Raw genomic sequence first — 20,044 nt, 5'->3', positions numbered from 1 at the left:
TAAAGACCCTGAGCTGGATGTGATTACCGGGGAAGATGCGCTCGTCTTACACGCTAGTCTAATCGATCACCTTCTCCTTACACGCGCGGCTCTCCGCCTCCTTCTTCGCTTGTTTTCTCTCTCCTCGGCGGGCACACGTTTACTGTGCAGCGCCGCTCTCTGGACGGCAGCGGCAGTGACACCCCTCTACCACGGAGCCCAAAGTATCAGCAGAAGAATAACGGGAGATCCAGCGCTCTCTCCATTTAATCAACTACTCCCACGATTTTAGCCTACAAGTCTTTTCTGGGAACTGTTTGTTAAATTGAGGGAATGATTTATTAAATCAAGGGGAGGGGTTGTTAATTTTGGGAAACAATATTAATTTGAGTAAATGGCATGTTAAATGGAGGTAATGATCTTTTAAATTGAAGATAAGTTGTTAAATTGAGGGAACGATTTAGTAAATCCAGAGAACAGATTATTATATTTAGGGAATTATTTATTAAATTGAGAAGGAGTTATTAAATTAAAGGAACGAATTATTAAATTGAAGGAACGAGTTATTAAATTGAAGGAATGAGTTATTAAATTAAAGAAACAAATTATTAAATTAAAGGAACGAGTTATTAAATTGAAGGAATGAGTTATTAAATTAAAGAAACAAATTATTAAATTAAAGGAACGAATTATTAAATTGAAGGAACGAGTTATTAAATTGAAGGAATGAGTTATTGAATTAAAGAAACAAATTATTGAATTAAAGGAACGAGTTATTAAATTGAGGGTGCAGATTGTTAAACTGAGGTAATGATCTATTAAATTGAGAATGACTTGTTAAATTGAGGGAATGATTTAGTAAATCAGGAGAATAGATTATTAAATTGAGGGTACAGATAGTTAAATTGAGGGAATTATTTATTATATTTTGAACTAGTTATTAAATTAAGGAAACGATTTAGTAAATCAAGTGAATGGGTTGTTAAATTAAGGAAATTATTTATTAAAATAAGGGAATAGATTGTTAAATTGAGGTAATGATCTATTCAATTGAGAATAAGTGGTTAAATTAAGGGAATGATTTAGTAAATCAAGTGAAAGGGTTGTTAAATTGAGGAAATAACTTGTTCTCTACCACAGAGCTCCTCTATGAACAGCTAATAAAGAAGACGGATGCTAGTAAAAGCTAACTGTTTACTTTTTACATGAATTAACCAATGTGTGGGTTTTTTACTATTGATAATTCTCTTTTATAATAACTTTTCATTTTTCTCTCAAACATGATCAAACATGTATTATTGTGTCTGTAAAGATAACTGATTATTAGATACCTTAATAGCTAACTACATAACCTAGCTAGATAGATGTTTGAAGTAAAATTTTAAGTGTAAATATTATATTATATATGATATTATATAAGTTAACTATTATTAAAGTTAGCCAGCATATTAATGTTAGTCAATATAGCATCAGAACCAGTGACAACACTAGCTGTTAGCTACTTGCTGATGTTAGCTAGCCAGATAAATGTTAGAAATTGTTGAATGTATCTTAGCCAACTGGTTAGCTAAAAGTAATGTGTAATGTTTGCTTTGCTAAAGTTAGCTAGCTTTTGAGGTAGCTTACATTTTATGGCATTTTTCGTGTTTTGTTACCTCACAACCTGGAATTAAAATGACTTTAATCCTCAAAAGACTTTTTGAAAAAGTTAATAAATGTAATTTTAATGTAGCAGTTATCATCAGTGTCTTCTGTCTTCATTCTTTATTTGTCATTAATGTTGTGAAAACTGTTCAAGAAAACAAATCCCATTAGTTTTGCCACTGAAGAAACATTCACCTCCACTTAATATCTCCAAAATGAAAAGTATCAGGAGCTGATTAAAAGGTTCCTTTTTTGAAAGTCTAAATTGCATAATCTCTTCAAAATCCTGAATAAAAAAAACACATTAGTCCAAAGTATTAAGGAGAAAAATCAAATGAAGAAAAAGTGAGTAAAGCAGAAGAAATTGGCAGCTTTAAAGGAGTATTGGTGGCTCGTGAATAGAGTGTTTAGTTATGGGTCACAAGCTGCCTCTGTTGGGCCCCTTGACCCTCTGTGCTCCAGGGGTGCTGTACCCTGGCTGACCCTTCTCTTTGACCTCAGCTTACATCTTAATGTAATGTATGGAAATTAGGAACATTGCCAGTGGTGAAATCAGGGGTCAGTTCCACTGATTAAGGCTAAAATCTGTGGAGGTTTTTCTCCTTGATAAATCCTAAATCTATACACACTTCACCTTATAATTCTCTTAAACATCAACATCTTTAATCTGATGCATGAAAACTAAAATAAAAATAAATGTACCCTTTTTAGTGGTGAAATCAGAAGTCACTGATTAAGGGGGGCAATCAGTGGTAAATCCATTCACATTTACTTTGAACTCTCTAAAATAGCCTTAATCCATTGTATGAACATGAACATATCATGGGTCAGTTCTCAAAATCAAATCAAATCAAATCAAATTTTATTTGTCACATACATAGTCATACACAGTATAACTTGCAGTGAAATGCTTTTTTGACAGTCTGCCCACATCAAGCTATACAATAAAAATCTACATTTAAACTTAACTAAACCTTAACTTAATGAAGTAAAGTGCAAAAGTGCAAAAGTGCAAAAAATGCACTGCTCAAGGTTTGAAAGGAGTGATTTTCCCTCTTAATAAACTCTTAATCCATACAAAACTAAGCCTCGTTTTATTTTAAGAACACAGTGGTACTTTTAAAGGTGTAAAATGTGGGGGCTCTGTTTCATAGAGCGCCCATCCCCACCACCAGATCTCTGCTAGGGGAACCAAAGGGGGCGGGACTGTAGGGCATCGCTGATTGGCTGCGGCGGCGCGGTCGCGCTGCTGTGGACCAATCGCATTCTACTCCGCTCGGATTCCACGGCGAAAAAATCGGCAGCGGATCGAGAGCGGATCTTTTTTTCTTTTCGTTAACGTCGAGAATCCGCGCTAGCGAGGCTACACGCAGAGAACCGGAGGGGAGGTAACAGCAGCAAGAGCGTCTCGGCGCCCCCCGAGCTGCGGCGGCGACCTGTGATGGTGTGATCGCGCCATTCCGCCAAGCTCAGGGCCCCTCCATGACAGTGTCGCCCAGCGGCTCTGCGCATCGCACCTCAGCGGCGGCGGCGGCGGCGGCGGCGGCGGAGGAGGAGGAGGAGAGGATTAAGTGATTTCTGTTTTTCCCCTTCTTTTTCCGAGCGGTGGTCGTGTCGGAGTTGGGGGGACTGTCGCGGAGAGCTGCCATGGCCGCGGGGGGACTCAGCGGAGTGGCTCGTTGGAGCGTCTGCGCGCTTTTGATGGGGCTTCTGGTGGAGCTCGCCTCCTCCTGTCCCGCATCCTGCTCGTGTAACACCTCCAGGATCTCGTGCGTCGACCCGGAGCCAGGAATCGAGGATTTCCCCGTGCTGCTGCCCGAGACCGACATGGAGAACATCACGGACATGTGAGTACAGCCCAGACTGCTGAGGAGCAGAGCAGAGCAGAGGAGACGTGAAGACGTGTCGTGCCTCAGCCGAGAACAGATAGGTAGTCGGGGGGAGATGAATAAACAGGCTTGGTGTGTCGATACACGTCCTGTGTGTGTCTGAAGGATGTGTGTGTGAGAGAGAAAATGTGAAAAACGTCGAATATTCGGACAGATCCTGTGGCGTCTGAGTCGTGGATAGTGTTTCATGACATCGAATAACCTTCCCACATCCCCTCACTGCTCATATCCAGCACGTTTAATCGTTTAATGCAGGTCTAGGAGCTGTCAGTCGACATATTGACATTAGATGATGCAAAAGCATCTATCCATCCACCCATCCATCTATATATCCATCTATATATCCATCTATATATCCATATATCTATATATCCATCTATATATCCATCTATATATCCATATATCTATATATCCATCTATATACCCATCTATATATCCATATGTCTATATATCCATCTATCCATCTATATATCCATCTATATATCCATATATCTATATATCCATATATCTATATATCCATCCATCTATATATCCATCTATATATCCATCTATATATCCATCTATCCATCTATTTATCCATCTATATATCCATCTATATATCCATCTATATATCCATCTATATATCCATATATCCATCTATCCATCTATCCATCTATATATCCATCTATATATCCATATATCTATATATCCATATATCTATATATCCATATATCTATATATCCATCTATATATCCATCTATATATCCATATATCTATATATCCATCTATATATCCATATATCTATATATCCATATATCTATATATCCATCTATATATCCATCTATATATCCATCTATCCATCTATCCATCTATATATCCATCTATCCATCTATATATCCATCTATCCATCTATATATCCATCTATCTAGCTGTCTGTCTATCTATCTATCTATCTATCTATCTGTATATATATATATATATAGCTGTCTATTTATATATCTATATATGTATATAAACGTTAACATCTGTTTGAGATTATGTATGTGTGTGTGTGTGTGTGTGTGAGGGGGGGGGGTAAATAAAAGTAGCCTATATGAAAGCGTAAAGGCACCAGGCCAGAGCAGATGTGCTTGTGGAAGAAGCTTGTAGAGCTTCCTCTCTCTGAAGGATGTAGCTGCTGTATACGAGTATACGAGTCAATGCCAGGCAATGCCACACACACATATATATATATATATATATAGGTATATATATAATGAGTATATGTGTGTGTATGTATATACGTAAACGAAAGGGTCGTGTGTGCTTCTGTAAGGGATGGGGGATGAGTGTGTGTGTGTGTGTGTGATTTGGGGGGGGGGGGGGGGGGTGTTAAGGGGTGCATGGTAAATAAAAAGCCTGAAAGTAGCCCCCATATGAAAGCTTGAAGGCACCAGGCCAGAGCATCAGTGGTTGTGAAGAAGGCTTGTAGGCTTGTGTCTCCTCTCTCCTTTCACTGATGGATGTAGCTGCTGGATGCGAGCATACGAGTAATCCTACACCACTCAGGGGTGAAACTGAAGCACCCAGCCCGCTGTATGTAGTAAAGGATTTCTGCTGATTGACTTCCAGCAAACTGGCAACTCGAAGAAATCTCGTCCATTTTCCCTGTGATTAGATCTGTCTAATGCGTGTGAATGATGAGCAGGAGGAAGGAGGAAGGGGGGGTGGGGGTGGAGAGGGGGATGGATGGAGGGGGGGGGCGGTGGAGTGGGGGGGGGGGGTGGACTTGAACGACCGTCAGATGATAAGGTTCAGGACGCTGAAAACATCTCCACCGCAGGCTCCGACCACGCACCGACCACCGTCGTCTCGTGTCTCCGTGCCCGCGCGCGCTGAGTGAAAATGGACGCCCCGCGTGTCGTCCGAGTCGAGCCGAGCGGCCGCAGAACAGAAAACGGCATCAGCGCCTACGCAAATATGTCACTCCGTTTCCACGACAACGGCTCGCGGAGCCACTTCAGGCGCGTACGGCGCAATCACGGCGCTTTCACGAGCGCCTTCATTAAAGCCGCGCGTGCGGCGGCGGCGGCAGCGGCGGCAGCGGCAGCGGGTGTGATGGTGGGGCAGCGGGCGGTGCGGGCGCCCGGACCAGCTGGGGACGAGACCTGTGCCAGAGAATTAGGCAGGCCTCAGCCTTCAGACAGGCCTCAAGCACACAGCCTATAGGCAATAGTACTCTCTGCTCATCGATGATTAGCCTATCGCTAACTGTCAGCTGTCAGCTGTCCAGTCCTCAACCCCCCCCCCTTCCTAATTTTACACCCTCAAATAGATTTAAGGTCAACTATAGTTGTTGATTCTCAGCAGTTTAAGGGGCTAAACACAGGGTTTAGGCCTAATCAGTAAAACTGAGCCCTGATTTCACCACTGATTTCACATATTTTACCTTCATTTTCATACATTACATTTGGGTGCTATTTCAGTAGCGGGACTGAGTGATTTTAGGGTATTTTTAAGGTCAAACACACCTAAAACAGTAAAACTGAGCCCTGGTTTCACCACTGAAGATAACCAAAGTCTCATACATTACATTAATGTACCGGTTTAGAGAACTGAAAAGGAACTGTGCATGGAATCACATCATCTTAAGAGGCTACACCAATGATTTCACCACTGATGTGTTCCCTTGTTTCCTTTTACTTTCATTTTTATACATATGGTACTATTTTAGAGAATTATGAGGACACATGCATGGATTCAGGGCATCGTAATGGACGAAACCACTGACGTTTCCCCCCAAACAGTTAAACTGATCCCTGATTTCACCACTAAATCATAGTTTCCATTAAATGTACATTAAATATTTATTTAAGAGAATTATGTGCATGGATTCACAGCATCTTAAGGGGCAAAATGCTCATTTTAGCATAAAAAAGTGAAACACCACCCCTGATTTTGCCACTGAAAATGTTCCTAGTTTCAGTGCATTACATTAAGGTGCTATTTGGGGGAATTAAGCAATTCAGAACATTTTGATGGATATAGCCATTTCCCACTTAATCAGCACCACTGACCCCTGGTTTCAGCACTGAAATGGTCTTAATTTACCTTAATTTTCATACTTTAGATGAAGGTGCTGCACATGGATTATGGACATTTTAATGGACAAACCATTGATTGCACCACTGAGACTTTCGTACATTACATTAAGGTGCTATTTTGGGGAAGTACATACATAGTACAGTCAGTGCATTGATTCAGATGGACTGGTATTCCTGCCTTGTTCACAGTGGTTCCAGACAGGTTCCAGACTGACCACTGCAACTGACCAGAAGGTAAAGTAAATAAGAAGCTGAATGAGGACATGAATGTTGATAGATTGAGGACATTCATGGACAAAACTCCTAAATTTCACCACTGAAAATGTACTTAATTACATGAATACAATTTAAAGGTGAAAACCCTTGATTTCCCTCATAATTAGTGAAACTGATGCCTCATTTTACATATGACAATGTTCTTTTTATTACTAGTATTTTTTACCTGCAGACATGCAATTAATGTGTTTATTTATCATTGGTAGTATTTATTGCAGAGAACCACAACGAAATGTACACGAGTTAGGATTCTGAAGAGACAAAAAAGGCAAAACCCAAAACTTAGAATTATCCTTAAACACAAAAAAGCCTTTAATCAGACTTTGATACTTGTTATTTTGAAGACATTAAGTTTGTGTACTATTTCCTCAAAGGCAAAACAGTAGTTTTTCTTCATATTATAACTAAACAAAGGCACATTACCAATAATTGTGTAATTAAGTATGTCTCAATTTATTTAAGATTCTTCACACCACATAAACACCTAAATTGTAATGTAATTCATTCATTAAGTAACTTTTTGGCACACCAAAGTCTACTCTACTAGTTAGTATTACTAATTAGTACTTAGTTGGGATGCACCCATTGTTAGATTGCCTTTATAAGGGCCCATTTTAGTCTACTGTATTTATGTCTGGGGTGTTTCAGAAAAGATATATTAATAGATAATAGATAAATAACTCAAACATGTTAGACAACCAGGTAACAGAAATAATCTTAAATGTCCTAGCTAACAGTTATGTAATATATAATTAAAATCTTTTTGGTCAAGCATCAAGCTAGCGACGTTATGTATGTTGCCTGATCTGTTTGCTAAGCCTCTGCTGGTTTAAACTAATTGTTAATTAATTTTGTTAGCTAGCAGGCCAACAAGCAATCTAACCATCAGATAGTTTGAGCTAGAATTGATCATTTTCTAAATCCCCCGCACACACACTGACTGCTAAATGTTAGGCTGTATTATTAGTTTCAAGTTTCAAGTTTATTTGTCATTTGCACAACATGTCAGGACATTTATGCATTGCTTGTGGTGAGGCTCAGGTTGATGCTCTACAGGAGAACAAACTGTAAACATACGAAACATATTAAAAATAAAGTTATATAAAAAGAAGTATATTAAATAAATACAAAATACACACAAAATACAGAATATACAAAGACAGAAGGGATTTGTAGAAATTCTTTGATATGTACATTTATGAGACAGGTATAGTCTGAGAGAGAGAGTGGAGCTAAATATAAATATGAATGTTTATATCTTCCTGTTATATAAAGTGACTTAGTGATGTTGTCCATAGCAGTGATATATATAGTATTAATAATAAAGTGACCGAGTGCAGTGGTGTTGGTGAAAGGTTCACATTTTGTTCAGGAACCTGATGGCTTGTGGGTAGAAAATTATTAGTTATTATTAGTTATTAATAAGTAGCAATTTAATAAATAAATGAGTAGTAATTGGTTAAGTGTATCGTATGATGGTGACACAGGTGGAGGAAGTGTGTGTAACTGCTACAGTAGCTTGGGGGTGGTTGAAACATTTTTATGACCCCATCTTTTATTACTATTAGACTATTAACACCATCTAGTGCACCTCATACACAGTGACTGCACTCACTGAGTACTTTATTAAGAACTAAACTAGAACTAAGTGGGCCTGCTCTTAGAACGGCCTCAGCTCTTCATTACATGGATTCCAGAAGATGTTGGAAACACTTCTTTGAGATGCTGATTCATGTTGACATGATTGGGTCATAAAATTCCTGACGATCTTTCTACCACAACCCAAAGGTGTTCTACTGAACACTGAACTTATTATCAGGTTCATGAAATCAGTTTGAGACGCCTTTTGATTTGTGATATTTGGGGCCCTTGAAGGGATGCATATGGCCAGCAACAATACTCAAATAGGCTGTTGCATTCACATAATGATAGACTCGCATTAGCAGACCAAGAAAACATTCCCCACAGCCTTACAACAACCTGCACTGAATTCATGCAGTTGGTACCAAGATTCTTCAGACCAGGCTACTCTTTTTTCCCCCAGATTTCAGCTGCCCAGTTTTGGTGAGCCTGTGCTCACCACAGCCTCAGCTTTCTGTTCTTGGCTGACAGAAGTGGAACCTGACATGGAAAATTAGGTGGTTCTGCTAGATTGGTATGAAAACCTGCTGCCACACTGGTTCTTTGTGGATGAAATTTGTGATTCCTGCACTAGATAAATGTGAAATGAGAAAATTAGGCAATTTATATTAACAGTGGGTTTCTTATTTATCTTTTATCAGTTAGTTGTAGATGAGCTTTGACCTAATGCAAGATGGTGAGATGTTAAGCAGGACGGTCTGGGGAAATCTGGGCAACAGAATAGAAGTGCTGATATTATAATAAACAAAACCTCAAGGGACAAGATGGCAAACCCAGCAGGTTTCTAGTTAAATGTCTTTACTATTTACTGTTACTAATAGCACCAGGACTAGCAGGTATGGTCTGTGCCACACTGCTCCAGCGGTCTGAGGTTGTGGGTTTGATTCTCGCTGCCAGTGGTGATTGTAGAGCATGTTGGAGCCCTCCACAGGGGTGGCTTCCAACCAGCATTCATCACCATTATCTATAAACATTTCTGTAGATAGGGACAATGTATTAATTCCAACATAGAGAGCTAAACATGTGCTTTAGCCTGCAATGAAAATCACAAAACCACAAAGGAAAATTCATTAAAATACACACATACCACACTGCACATATAGCACAATATTTACACCTATACATCGTACTAAACTTCTTTGCATCTTAATTTCATAATGTAGCATTTAGCACATCACAGTGTTATTCAAGGGTCTCTCCCACAGATAAAGCTAGACTAGCAGCATTTAGTTATTTGGCATTGTATTTAATAGTTATTAAGTGCTCCACTCACCACTGTAACGGTTAGGCCCTCGCAGTTCAGTATGAGCTAGAATCAACAGGGAAAAAGCATAAAGACTAACATGCTCCTAAACCACTGCAATTCTTAGAATACCACTAAATAACTCTGTTTACCATAATATTTACCCTAATACCCGTAGCGTGTATGCGTGCACTTCGAGTGGAGTCAGGCGGAGCCGCTTAGGGAGGTCAGGTCTCTCCTGCTGTCATTGCAAACTTTACACATTAGCTCTGCTGTGGTTTAAAGTTTGTCACAGTCACTGTTGGCCTGCTTATAAGCATGCAGAAGCTCTGTATGTGTGTGTAGAGGGGGGGAGTTAAGACGATTCATAGGGTCTGTGACTGACGGGGGCCCTAAAAATGTATGGATTTAATATTTATGCAAAATTGTTAGAGTTGTGGGGCCCAGTGTAGTATCTATTTGCTTCCAAACATCAGAATGGCAATCACTCCTTCTTAGTTTCCTTCTAACTGAATGTTTTCTCTCCCTGTGATTTGGAACCACCCTTACTCCCAGACTGCATCCGGCACCCGTATCTGACCCACATATTGCACTGAATTACTGCCCAGAAGTGAGACAGATACATTTGCTGGTCCAGAACCCTTATTGTTTTTATCCTGTTGATACTTTATGTCTATAAACAGTAAGTACCAGTAACAATATAATAATGATCATAATATTAATTATTACATTCTTTACATTATTATTAATATAATACTGGATTTAGTAAGTCAGCTGTCCATCACAGCAGTGAGTAGCATCTCAGCCATCACTGTCAAAACTAACCCACCACCCAAACACCACTACGTCTAGTTAAAATTACTGTCACCCCCCCTTCCGGGCAGTCCTTCATTTCAGAATGTGAATAGTATGATGAATAGTAGACTCCTCTCACAAGCACCAGTGGACTCTTACCTCTTGCCACTACCAAATTTAACAAGTACAGCATAACTGCATTTGACTATCCAGAGGAATGAAATATTCAAGTTAAAATCTCCTCTTAGGCTGTGTTCAGACTGCAGGCAAATCCGATTTGCTTCTCAAATCAGATCTGGTGAGAGGACTATCCGCACTGATATTTGCAAGCGATCAAGTCAGATTTGCGTGTCTGGACATCACAAACCTAGGTTGCAGCATGCGTAGGCTCCCCTAATGAGCTGCTTTAATACGCGGAAGCAAGAGAGATGGAGGTCGCTCTGGATTTGACGTGGTCATTGCCGTGACGTGTCAAAACAAAAACAAAAGAAACTCGAAAATCAGTTTTGGGCTGTCCAGACTATCAAAATCAATCTGGATGCAATCTAGAGTTGCCAAAATTTGATTTGGGCTGGCAGTATGACCATAGCCTTAGTCTCATTATTTCTCATAGACATGATTAAGTCATGTTTGAGACCAATGTGTGTTTTCTCCTGTTACTGAAATTCAGCTCCTGAGAAACATTATGAGAATATTGTCTCACAGGAGCCTTAATCTCTTCTTGGTCAAACTGATCTGAGCTCAGTCTCAGCTGAAAAAGATCCATAGTAGACAAGTGTAAGATCTCCTCAATTTCTTTTACAGCTGTTGTGTACATCTTGGAGATCAGTCAGTAGTCTATCACAGCAATAGGAAATCTTGTGCTTTTCTCATTGGTGTTCAAAAGAGAGAGGGGGGGGGTATTTAAATCTGCTTTATTTACCCTTAGACAAAGATTTAAAAAAGTACAGAGCCCTGATGGTGACATCCCACATAACTAAAACTTGAGTAAATAAAAGTTGTGGCCACGACTTAGTGTGGGTGTGGGAACAAGATCTTGTCTTACTAAGTTGTGGTCACTACTCATTCCCATGCCTTGCTATGTTGTGGCTACAACTTAGGATCGTGTTCCCATGCCTTACTAAGTCGTGGCCACTACCTATGATCTCGTTCCCACACCTTACTAAGTCGTGCCCAACACTTAATTATCTTGTTCCCACGCCTGATAAGCCACAATTTATGTGGGATGTCACCAGTGGGGCAATAGACGTAGAAAAGACATTTTTCCTTCGGGTAGAGAAAAGTTTGGGGTACGCAGAAAAGTTTTTTTATTTTGTGTGTTCTACATTTTATGTAACAGTTATCCTCCAATACTTGGTTTATGTACTGTATGTGTCACACCATATAGTTCAGTGAGATGTTTTAAGGTGACTTATCTTATATATATATATATAAATATATAAAAAAGTAGGTATATTGTATACATTGTTGTATATTGCGTATTAAATGAAATCAGACTACAGTACTACTTGAATTGAACAGATCAATACAAAGGTTGAAGCATACCAACATCAATAACTTTACTGAAAACAACAACAAGCATGTTCTTCCTTAATTTTACTGCATTATATTTATTTGTATATTTTCCTATACTTATATACTAAGATATACCTGTCTTTACAGGTAGAAACACACTTACTGCAGAGAAAAATACTTTAAAAAGTTTCAAAATCTGTAATGTTTGTAGGACTGTAACATTACTAAAATGTATTTATTCACTTATTTTCATTTTGCATTCCAGATATATCACAAATCAGAACAGATTATTTATAATCACAGAGGACAACATGAAACTGTACACAAATCTCAGGAATCTGTGAGTATTTATATTTGTAACATTTTATAGATCATGTTTAGATTAAATAATATAAATTAGATATAGTGTGCATAACATTTATATTAATTTGTCTAATGCAGAACAGTGACCAACACTCATCTGACGTCTGTGTCTACAACAGCTTTTTCCAGCAATGGCAAACTTCAGTATTTGTAAGTTTGTTTTTTCTGCAGAATTCACAGCCTAAAAAGAAGGTTTGTAGATTTGCCATGGATGTTTTTTTATTTAGCTACATGAGAACGATGTCGGACAGGCCTGTAAAATCCAACGTCTTTGTAGTGGAAATATGTTCAATGTAATGTGCTATAAGCTTTGATTTTCTGGCTTGTAGGAATCTCAGAGACAACAATTTATCAACACTGTCATGGATGACAATCCGCAATTCCAACATGTCAACTTTGTAAGTGTCTTTTTTACAGCGTAACACACACACACACATCTGTAGCGAATTTAATAGAAATCCTCACATTAGTTCATTGGCCAGATGTAATTCTTTGTTTAATCTGTGATTCATTAAATTAAAATATTCCTTTTAATGCCTAACTTCTCTATTCCTATGTGTTGATAATGTTCCTCTGTCATTCCAGGCTGCTGTCTGGAAACCCTCTGCTTTGTGTGTGTGAGAACATGTGGATCAAGGCCTGGCTGGACGAGAGCGAGCGAGATCAGCTCCAGTGCCTGCAAGAAGGGGGCAGAGTGAAAAGCCTCTACAAACTGACTGTCCCCTCATGTGGTAATTTACTTTAAGACCGTAGTCATAGTATCATTTCAGCCGTCTGGAATGACATGCTACAGCCTTTTCTACACGGCTAGACTGAACACCGTCTCAGCGTTCCTACATCTGCATGGGCTATAATTAATTTCCCTATACTAAGTAAAATAACTGCTGATTAAAAGCATATTTAGCCAGTAGAAATTGTTTTCTGTATATTTACTAAGTTCACAGAGGTTCGACTACAGTGACTGTGTTTAGTGACTGTGTTGGTTGAAGACCAGCCTGATTAAGTACCTCTGGTGCCCTAGCTGGCTAGTCCCTGCTCTGGTGACCCTGGGTTTTGTCCACAAATTTTTGAGTGTGAAATCCAATGCATTTCAGTGAGTTTTCACCACGACAGGCAAATTTCTCATAAATGATTTCACTTTGTGTCGGGTTCAGCTTTGGTGAACTTTGACATGCGAATGTCATGGCATCCCCAACCAATAACTCTGTGGCTCTGGCTGTGTGACCTATGATGCAGTCAACATGGAGCTGCGGCTTTAAAACAGGAGATATTAAATCATATTTTTATGTGGAAACATAAAATACAAGACAAGCGAGGGATGGGATGATACGCAGTCAGTGAGGGAGGTGGGATTAGATGGTAATTATTATTTCTTCTGGGGTTTTAAGTAGCAGTGATTTCCGGCCCCGGTCGCAGCCAATTCGAAGTGAAATGCAAAAATCCTGTGTGACCACGGCTTTGGTACCCAGATACCACAAACTCTGCATGTGCTGCACTCTCTCATAAACAGCTCACGATCCATTCTTAATAACATAAGATCTTGCAACAGCTTTTCTTTCTTCATTTCTGTAAAAATATGTAACGTTAGCTCCTTTAGTTATTGGCTGGGTATGCCAACACAAGAGCATAATCATACTTGTAAAGATAGATAGATAGATAGATAGATAGATAGTTTTACATGTAGACACCACTGTCCACTATATTATCATTAGATTAGATAAATAGACCCCTGGCATTATGGAATCACCACTCTTGGAGGAAAATCTTTCAATTATATAATTTTTTACAAAAAAGTTGGGGCTGCATGTCAGGTGAAGGCACGGGGAGGGGGGGATGACAGTCATTGCATCTTCAGTAAATGCCAAAGTCTACATTGAAATTATGAAAACTTTTCTTGGTCTATCAGCTGAAAGGATGTTTGGTAATGATGACTTCATTTTTCAAGGTGATAATGCATCCCTTCAAGAAAGCCATATAATGTCAATGGCATGTCCTGCAAATAGTCCAGATAAAAAAATTGTCAATGACAAGGCTCCAACCTGGCAACAGCAAAAACAGACAGTTGGAGATGGATTGATGAAGAATACTGTTTGTCATTAGTTAAGTGCATGCCTCCTGCCACCTTCAAGCTGTTATAAAAGCCAGAGGTGGTGCAACAAAGTACTAATTGTGCAGTGTTTTTCTCATGATTCCGTAATATTTTCCTCAGAAATTAGTGATTCCATATTTTTTCATCTAAAAACACAATTATAATCTGACCACAACAGTTGTGTTTATTTCTTTTTGTTATTGTTTTCTTAATGCCAGAAGGCAGAAATTTTGAAAAAAAAAAGTTTGTGGCAAACAAAAGATCATCCTCCAAGAGTGGGGATTCCATCATTTTGCCAGGGGTTGTACAAGGCAATGTATTCTATTTATCATCTACCAGAAATGCAAATATTAGCATTAGCAAAAAACCCAAAACTTTACTGGAAACATTACACTAATTATTGCTAAAAAGCTAAATCTATAGAGATGCTTGAGCTTTGTGTTGTGTTTGTGTTGTTTCGACCGATTCACAAGGAACACAAAAAGGATGATGGGTTGTTGGGCATTTCTGGTTGTATGATTACAGGCTGACTTGTGTGGTTATTTAATGATTTAAAAGTTTCAATAAGTTTCATCAACAGATAGCTAACATAACTGAAACATTTTAGCATCCTTTTGGTGTCACTGGACATTTATGTCACTGGCTATAAATGTGGCAAATAGAGAAATAGAGAAAACCCTAAAGCATGTATCTCTGTAATGAAAAACCTGACACCTTTATGTCTAAGAGTGTAGCTGAAGAGTAGACTTGATGTGTGAACTGTGGCATATCAATAACTATCACCTTTCCCTCTCTTCAGAGTATCCACGAGTAGAAGTCATCCCTAGTGTCGTTACCCAAAGGGCAGGAAGTGATACGACAGTGGCATGCAACGTCTCTGGAGCTCCAGCCCCTGAGCCCGTCTGGGCCTTAAACACCACTTACTATCCACCACTTACAACTACATATAAGGTAAACACACCTTTTTGAACTGCCAATTGGCCAAATACAAAGCCCAATTCAAGGTGATTACAAAGATATAGATGGAGAGTGGGGATGGCTGTGCTGCGTGCTAAGACTATATTCGTGATATCATCACATTATATAGATAATATGATCTATGGATCATATCATCCGTGTAAAATAAATTCTACATGCCTGAGAGCCAGTACATAATCACATTGCAATTACGAAACCACACAGCCAGTATGCATATACACCAATTAGCCATAACATTCCCAACCTGCCTAATATTGTGTAGGTCCACATTTGGGCATGGACTCCACAAGACTACTGAAGGCATTCTGTGGTATCTGGCACAAAGACATTAGCAGCAGATCCTTTAGGTTCTGTAAGTTGGGAGGTGGGACCTCCATGGATCGCAGGTGCCCATGACCCTGTCCCCTTTTACCAATTCACCTTTCCTTTTTGGAGCACTGACCACTACATAATAGTGATAATCAATGATTTTGATAAAAAAAATCAAAATCATTAATATGGCACTTGCAAAGGTTTGTGCATCCTAATCATTGCAAATGCTACGTTGCAAATGCTTTTTTTTTTTTGCAAATCAGACCAGAAGCAATTGTATTGAGGAGCAGTCAGCTGAATCAAATTTCCAAGCTTTATAAACTCTCTGAATTTTCATATTGCACTCAGTGGCCATGTTCTCCTCTAAGAACATTTTCTACAGTGAGGACTGTTATTAAAAAACAGCAGTTCTGAGGTCCTGAGGTCAAGATGATATCTGGAAGGCCAAGACCAAAACTCTCTGTGAGAACTGCTTGTATGCTGGTAAGAAAGGCACATCTTTCACACTTTAGAGATGTGTTGCCACCAGTGGAACTAGTAATATTGCATGGGTGGAGGGAGGAATGGATTCCACAAATTTTAAGTAAACCTTGGATGCAACTCTGTTATAAAGCTGAAGCTGAAAAGAAGATGGCTTCTACATGAGGATAATGATTCAAAAGACACCTTACAATCCTGAAAACTTCAATATCTGAAGACACAAACTGAAGCTTGAACAGCCCTTACCCTCCCCTGACCTAAAGATCATAGAAAATTTTAAACGAGATGTGCATGCAGGGCTACCCAAGCTGACCTGAGAACTGAAGGCTTTCTGCAAAGAACAGTCAGGGACAAAAGTTGAAGAGACTTCTCACTGGCTACAAAAAGCATTTGCAAGCTGTGATTTCTGCCAAAGGGAGTTTTACTATGTACAGTACTACATAGTGTCCAAATGTTTGCATTTTTTATGTCATGAAAGACAGAGGAACCAATCTATGCCAATCTATCAATTGTATGTATTTTATTACGTATGTGTTCATGTATATATATTTTATTTTATAAAAATGCAGATATTTCCGTAATGAGAAGTTATTAAATGAAACAGAAATATGAAACGGGGGGGGAGTCCCACCTTTCAACAAAAGAGCTTACTTGCACTTGCTCAGATCATCACATGGATGTCGACCCTATCCCGCATGCAGCATAACCAGCAAGATGATTGGCTCTTTTTGCTGAAGGGTTGGTTTTTTTTGTAAACAAACACAATGTGGAGCGTTACGAGACCTCCATTCATATTTTAACCAATTGCTGGTCTCCTCACATATATAACGTCTCTACTTATAAGCAGTAGCCCAAAACGTCTACAGACTTTAGATACTAAGAGAAGTTATCTTTTAAAATTGATACGACCTCTAAACCACAAGCATCACTGTCATGTCAGTGTCAGAAATATAAACTCATTTGTCCCATACAATTCTAAAAAAAATGTTAAAGCAAAGTTGTCAAAATGATTTGTATGAGATCTATTTAGGAAAGACCCTCCACATTTACACTATTATCTCAAATTGAAAGAATCATATTGGTTCAAAACAGACATTAAAGATATTTGTTTACTGAATAGGATGTGAAGCATTTCTGTAAATAATCCAAATAATTAGTAAAAAAGTTCACATTAAAATTGGGTTATATAATAGGTGGGCTTTATACTTATTAGTAGGTATAAAGGCCAGAAAGTGCTGAAAAGAACGGACGCATCAAATTGACCAGAGTACATTCTTGATTCCTCTAAAGTAAACACAAACACAGTAAATGAACCCCAACCAGACATTTGTGTGAGTTCACATTTGTCTGTGTTTGCTTGGTCAGTGTACTCTGGCCTACATAGTTGATAGTCTGCTACCTGCAGGTATATCAGAGAGCTTTATAATACAAACAACCACATTTTGCCCCACCTGGTCTCTCCTACAGACAACCAGTCTTTTCTGTCTTTGGTACGTTCTGCTCAACAGTCAGCCATTCTCATTATATGACTATGCATTTTGCGTACCTAGTCTTAGATCTAGTTCTAGCCTGCCCTAAATCCTTTGTGTGTGTACATTATTATTACTATATTTTGCTGTAGCAATACGCTTCATAATCCTCACATCAGGCCTAAACATGTCTGTGTATAACACTGTTTGTGCAATAAACCCAAGCACTTAAACACTTAATCTCTTTTTCACTCATAATGGACTTATAAAGCCCAATACGACATTCACACCACAGGAGACTGAAAGCTGCATGTTTTGTATTAATATTTAATGTTGGTACTATAATATTTACAACAAGGTGTCCCTTGTGCTCGCTTGAAAACAGCAGCCTGTAGGATGTGCATTAGCAATGTGTATTAATAATGCTGGTTAGGGTCCAGAGAGGGTCTTATTATAAATGAACCCTAATGGCAGCGATTTCATTTAGTAGTGGAAGTGTTTTGTTGCATCATTGTAAGCTGAATGAATGGCATGTAAATAAATACCACAGACTACAGCAATGTCATGTAGATCTACAGTGGAATTAAATGCTCACCTCATTTTCACACTATGTCTAGTTGTGTGAGGTGCCTGATACACATAGGCAGGTTTTCCAAAGGCTCAGACACACCATCGAACTCAAGGTCAATGTGCATCATTCCATACCCCTAAAAAGTGTTCGTCCGTTTTCTCAAACAGATAAAGACCTCAGGGCTGCAGTCCATGTTGATCCTGACTGGCTTGTCCCCCTTTGACAACGGCCGAGAAATCACCTGTAGTGCAGAGAACATTGTGGGCCAGAATGAAGACTCTGTCACCCTCAACATCCTGTGTAAGGACTCGACCCTGTGTGTGTGTGTGTGTGTGTGTGTGTGTATGAAAAGCTGAACTGCATTCATTGATGCCATTTATCACATTGGTCCATCTGTACCAGTGCGTCATTGTGTCTTTGAAACTCTGCTTTCAAAGGACTAGGTGAAGCATATCCTTGCTATTGGAACAAAACCTTATGTCTCTGAAATGGTCAAACTACTGTACTGTCCAGCTAATGGTCAATTTGCAACATTCCATACCCCTAAATCGTGTTTTTCCATTTTCTCGATGAGGTAAAAACATTATGTTACATGTCTTTTTCTTCTCAACCACTGAATTATACAGAATTCTTAAAAAAAAAAAGTCAGGGAATTCCCGTTTATTCCATTTCTGTTGGTCAGTTGGTTATGAGATGTTCATGGAATGAAAAGAGCAGTTGGCTTTTTCCAATGGTGCAAAGGAAAGCTTCAATCTTTATTTTTGCCATGTTTTACTTTTTGACATAATGTGAATCTGGCAGCTGTTCCTTACATTCTATTAAAACTGTAATGATAAATGGACCAATAGAAATGCTTAAAAATGACCTTTTACACTGACTTCCATTGAAAGGCAGGGAGTTGTCCTGTAAAGTTGCCATTTTGGAGATACGATGTTTTGTGTAACTGCGAGGCTTTGCTTTTGTAAATGAGCTTGTTGTGTTGAAAACTGGTCCTCACTTATATGAAAGTACATATAGGTACTTATATAAAGATTTTGATTTTTGATTTTATGCTTTTCTGACTATTAAGGTTTGATCAGTATTGTAGCCTGTGGATGAAGCCTTCCATAATTTTTATATTTTTATATCATACATTTTTTGTGTTTTATGTTATTACCTCTTATTTGTGTTTGTTTGTCATCAATTATCTTTGTTTTTTGTGACCTGTTATCCTCATGTTAAAGATGATTATGTCTGGTGTTAAGATTGACCAGTTGAGTGTTTATTGCCATGATAGATGTAAGCAAATGATCAGTTTTAGATGTCATTATGAACACTGGCAATTAAATACACACTTCACACATTATAGGTATCAGCTTTTTCAGAGATTTTGCCAATACTGATACATTTGTGTGACCCCAGTATTGGACAATATTATGAGCCTACCAATGTATCAGTTGGGCCTTAATTGAAATGAGTGCTGTGACAGGCCTCTTTCCAGCATTTTACTAAAGCAAATTTACGGTAATATATGTGCACACAGAACTACCATGACTAGAACTGGTAGTCTGTATTGCTTCCTCATTATGTCAACTCATTAACCATGATCCATGTTTTACCACATTTTCAATTTTGTTTATTTTCTTTTTGTTTACTTTGTAGGTTTCTTTTTTGGTATTACTGTCCCTAATGCTCCAGTAAGCCTGTTTATTTGTCATTGTTCTGCTCAATTCCTCCTCCTAGTATCCCCTCCGTACTT

General features: G+C 38.7%; 1 protein-coding gene across 1 annotated transcript in view; it reads left to right on the top strand.

The window, feature by feature from the left end:
* Nucleotides 1-2,889: 2,889 nt before the first annotated feature.
* Nucleotides 2,890-20,044, top strand: part of ntrk2b (neurotrophic tyrosine kinase, receptor, type 2b) — a 34,669-nt gene continuing 17,514 nt past the window's right edge. Inside the window, exons 1-7 of the mRNA XM_072672923.1 lie at nucleotides 2,890-3,470; nucleotides 12,310-12,384; nucleotides 12,486-12,557; nucleotides 12,737-12,805; nucleotides 12,993-13,138; nucleotides 15,296-15,447; nucleotides 18,474-18,606. Of these exons, the coding sequence (XP_072529024.1) occupies nucleotides 3,271-3,470; nucleotides 12,310-12,384; nucleotides 12,486-12,557; nucleotides 12,737-12,805; nucleotides 12,993-13,138; nucleotides 15,296-15,447; nucleotides 18,474-18,606 (847 nt within the window). The 5' untranslated portion in view covers nucleotides 2,890-3,270. The remainder of the gene's footprint in view (nucleotides 3,471-12,309; nucleotides 12,385-12,485; nucleotides 12,558-12,736; nucleotides 12,806-12,992; nucleotides 13,139-15,295; nucleotides 15,448-18,473; nucleotides 18,607-20,044) is intronic.

The sequence above is a fragment of the Salminus brasiliensis genome, chromosome 1, assembly GCF_030463535.1.
Source record: "Salminus brasiliensis chromosome 1, fSalBra1.hap2, whole genome shotgun sequence".
NCBI lineage: Eukaryota > Metazoa > Chordata > Actinopteri > Characiformes > Bryconidae > Salminus > Salminus brasiliensis.
This window is presented reverse-complemented; position numbering and strand designations above follow the sequence as displayed.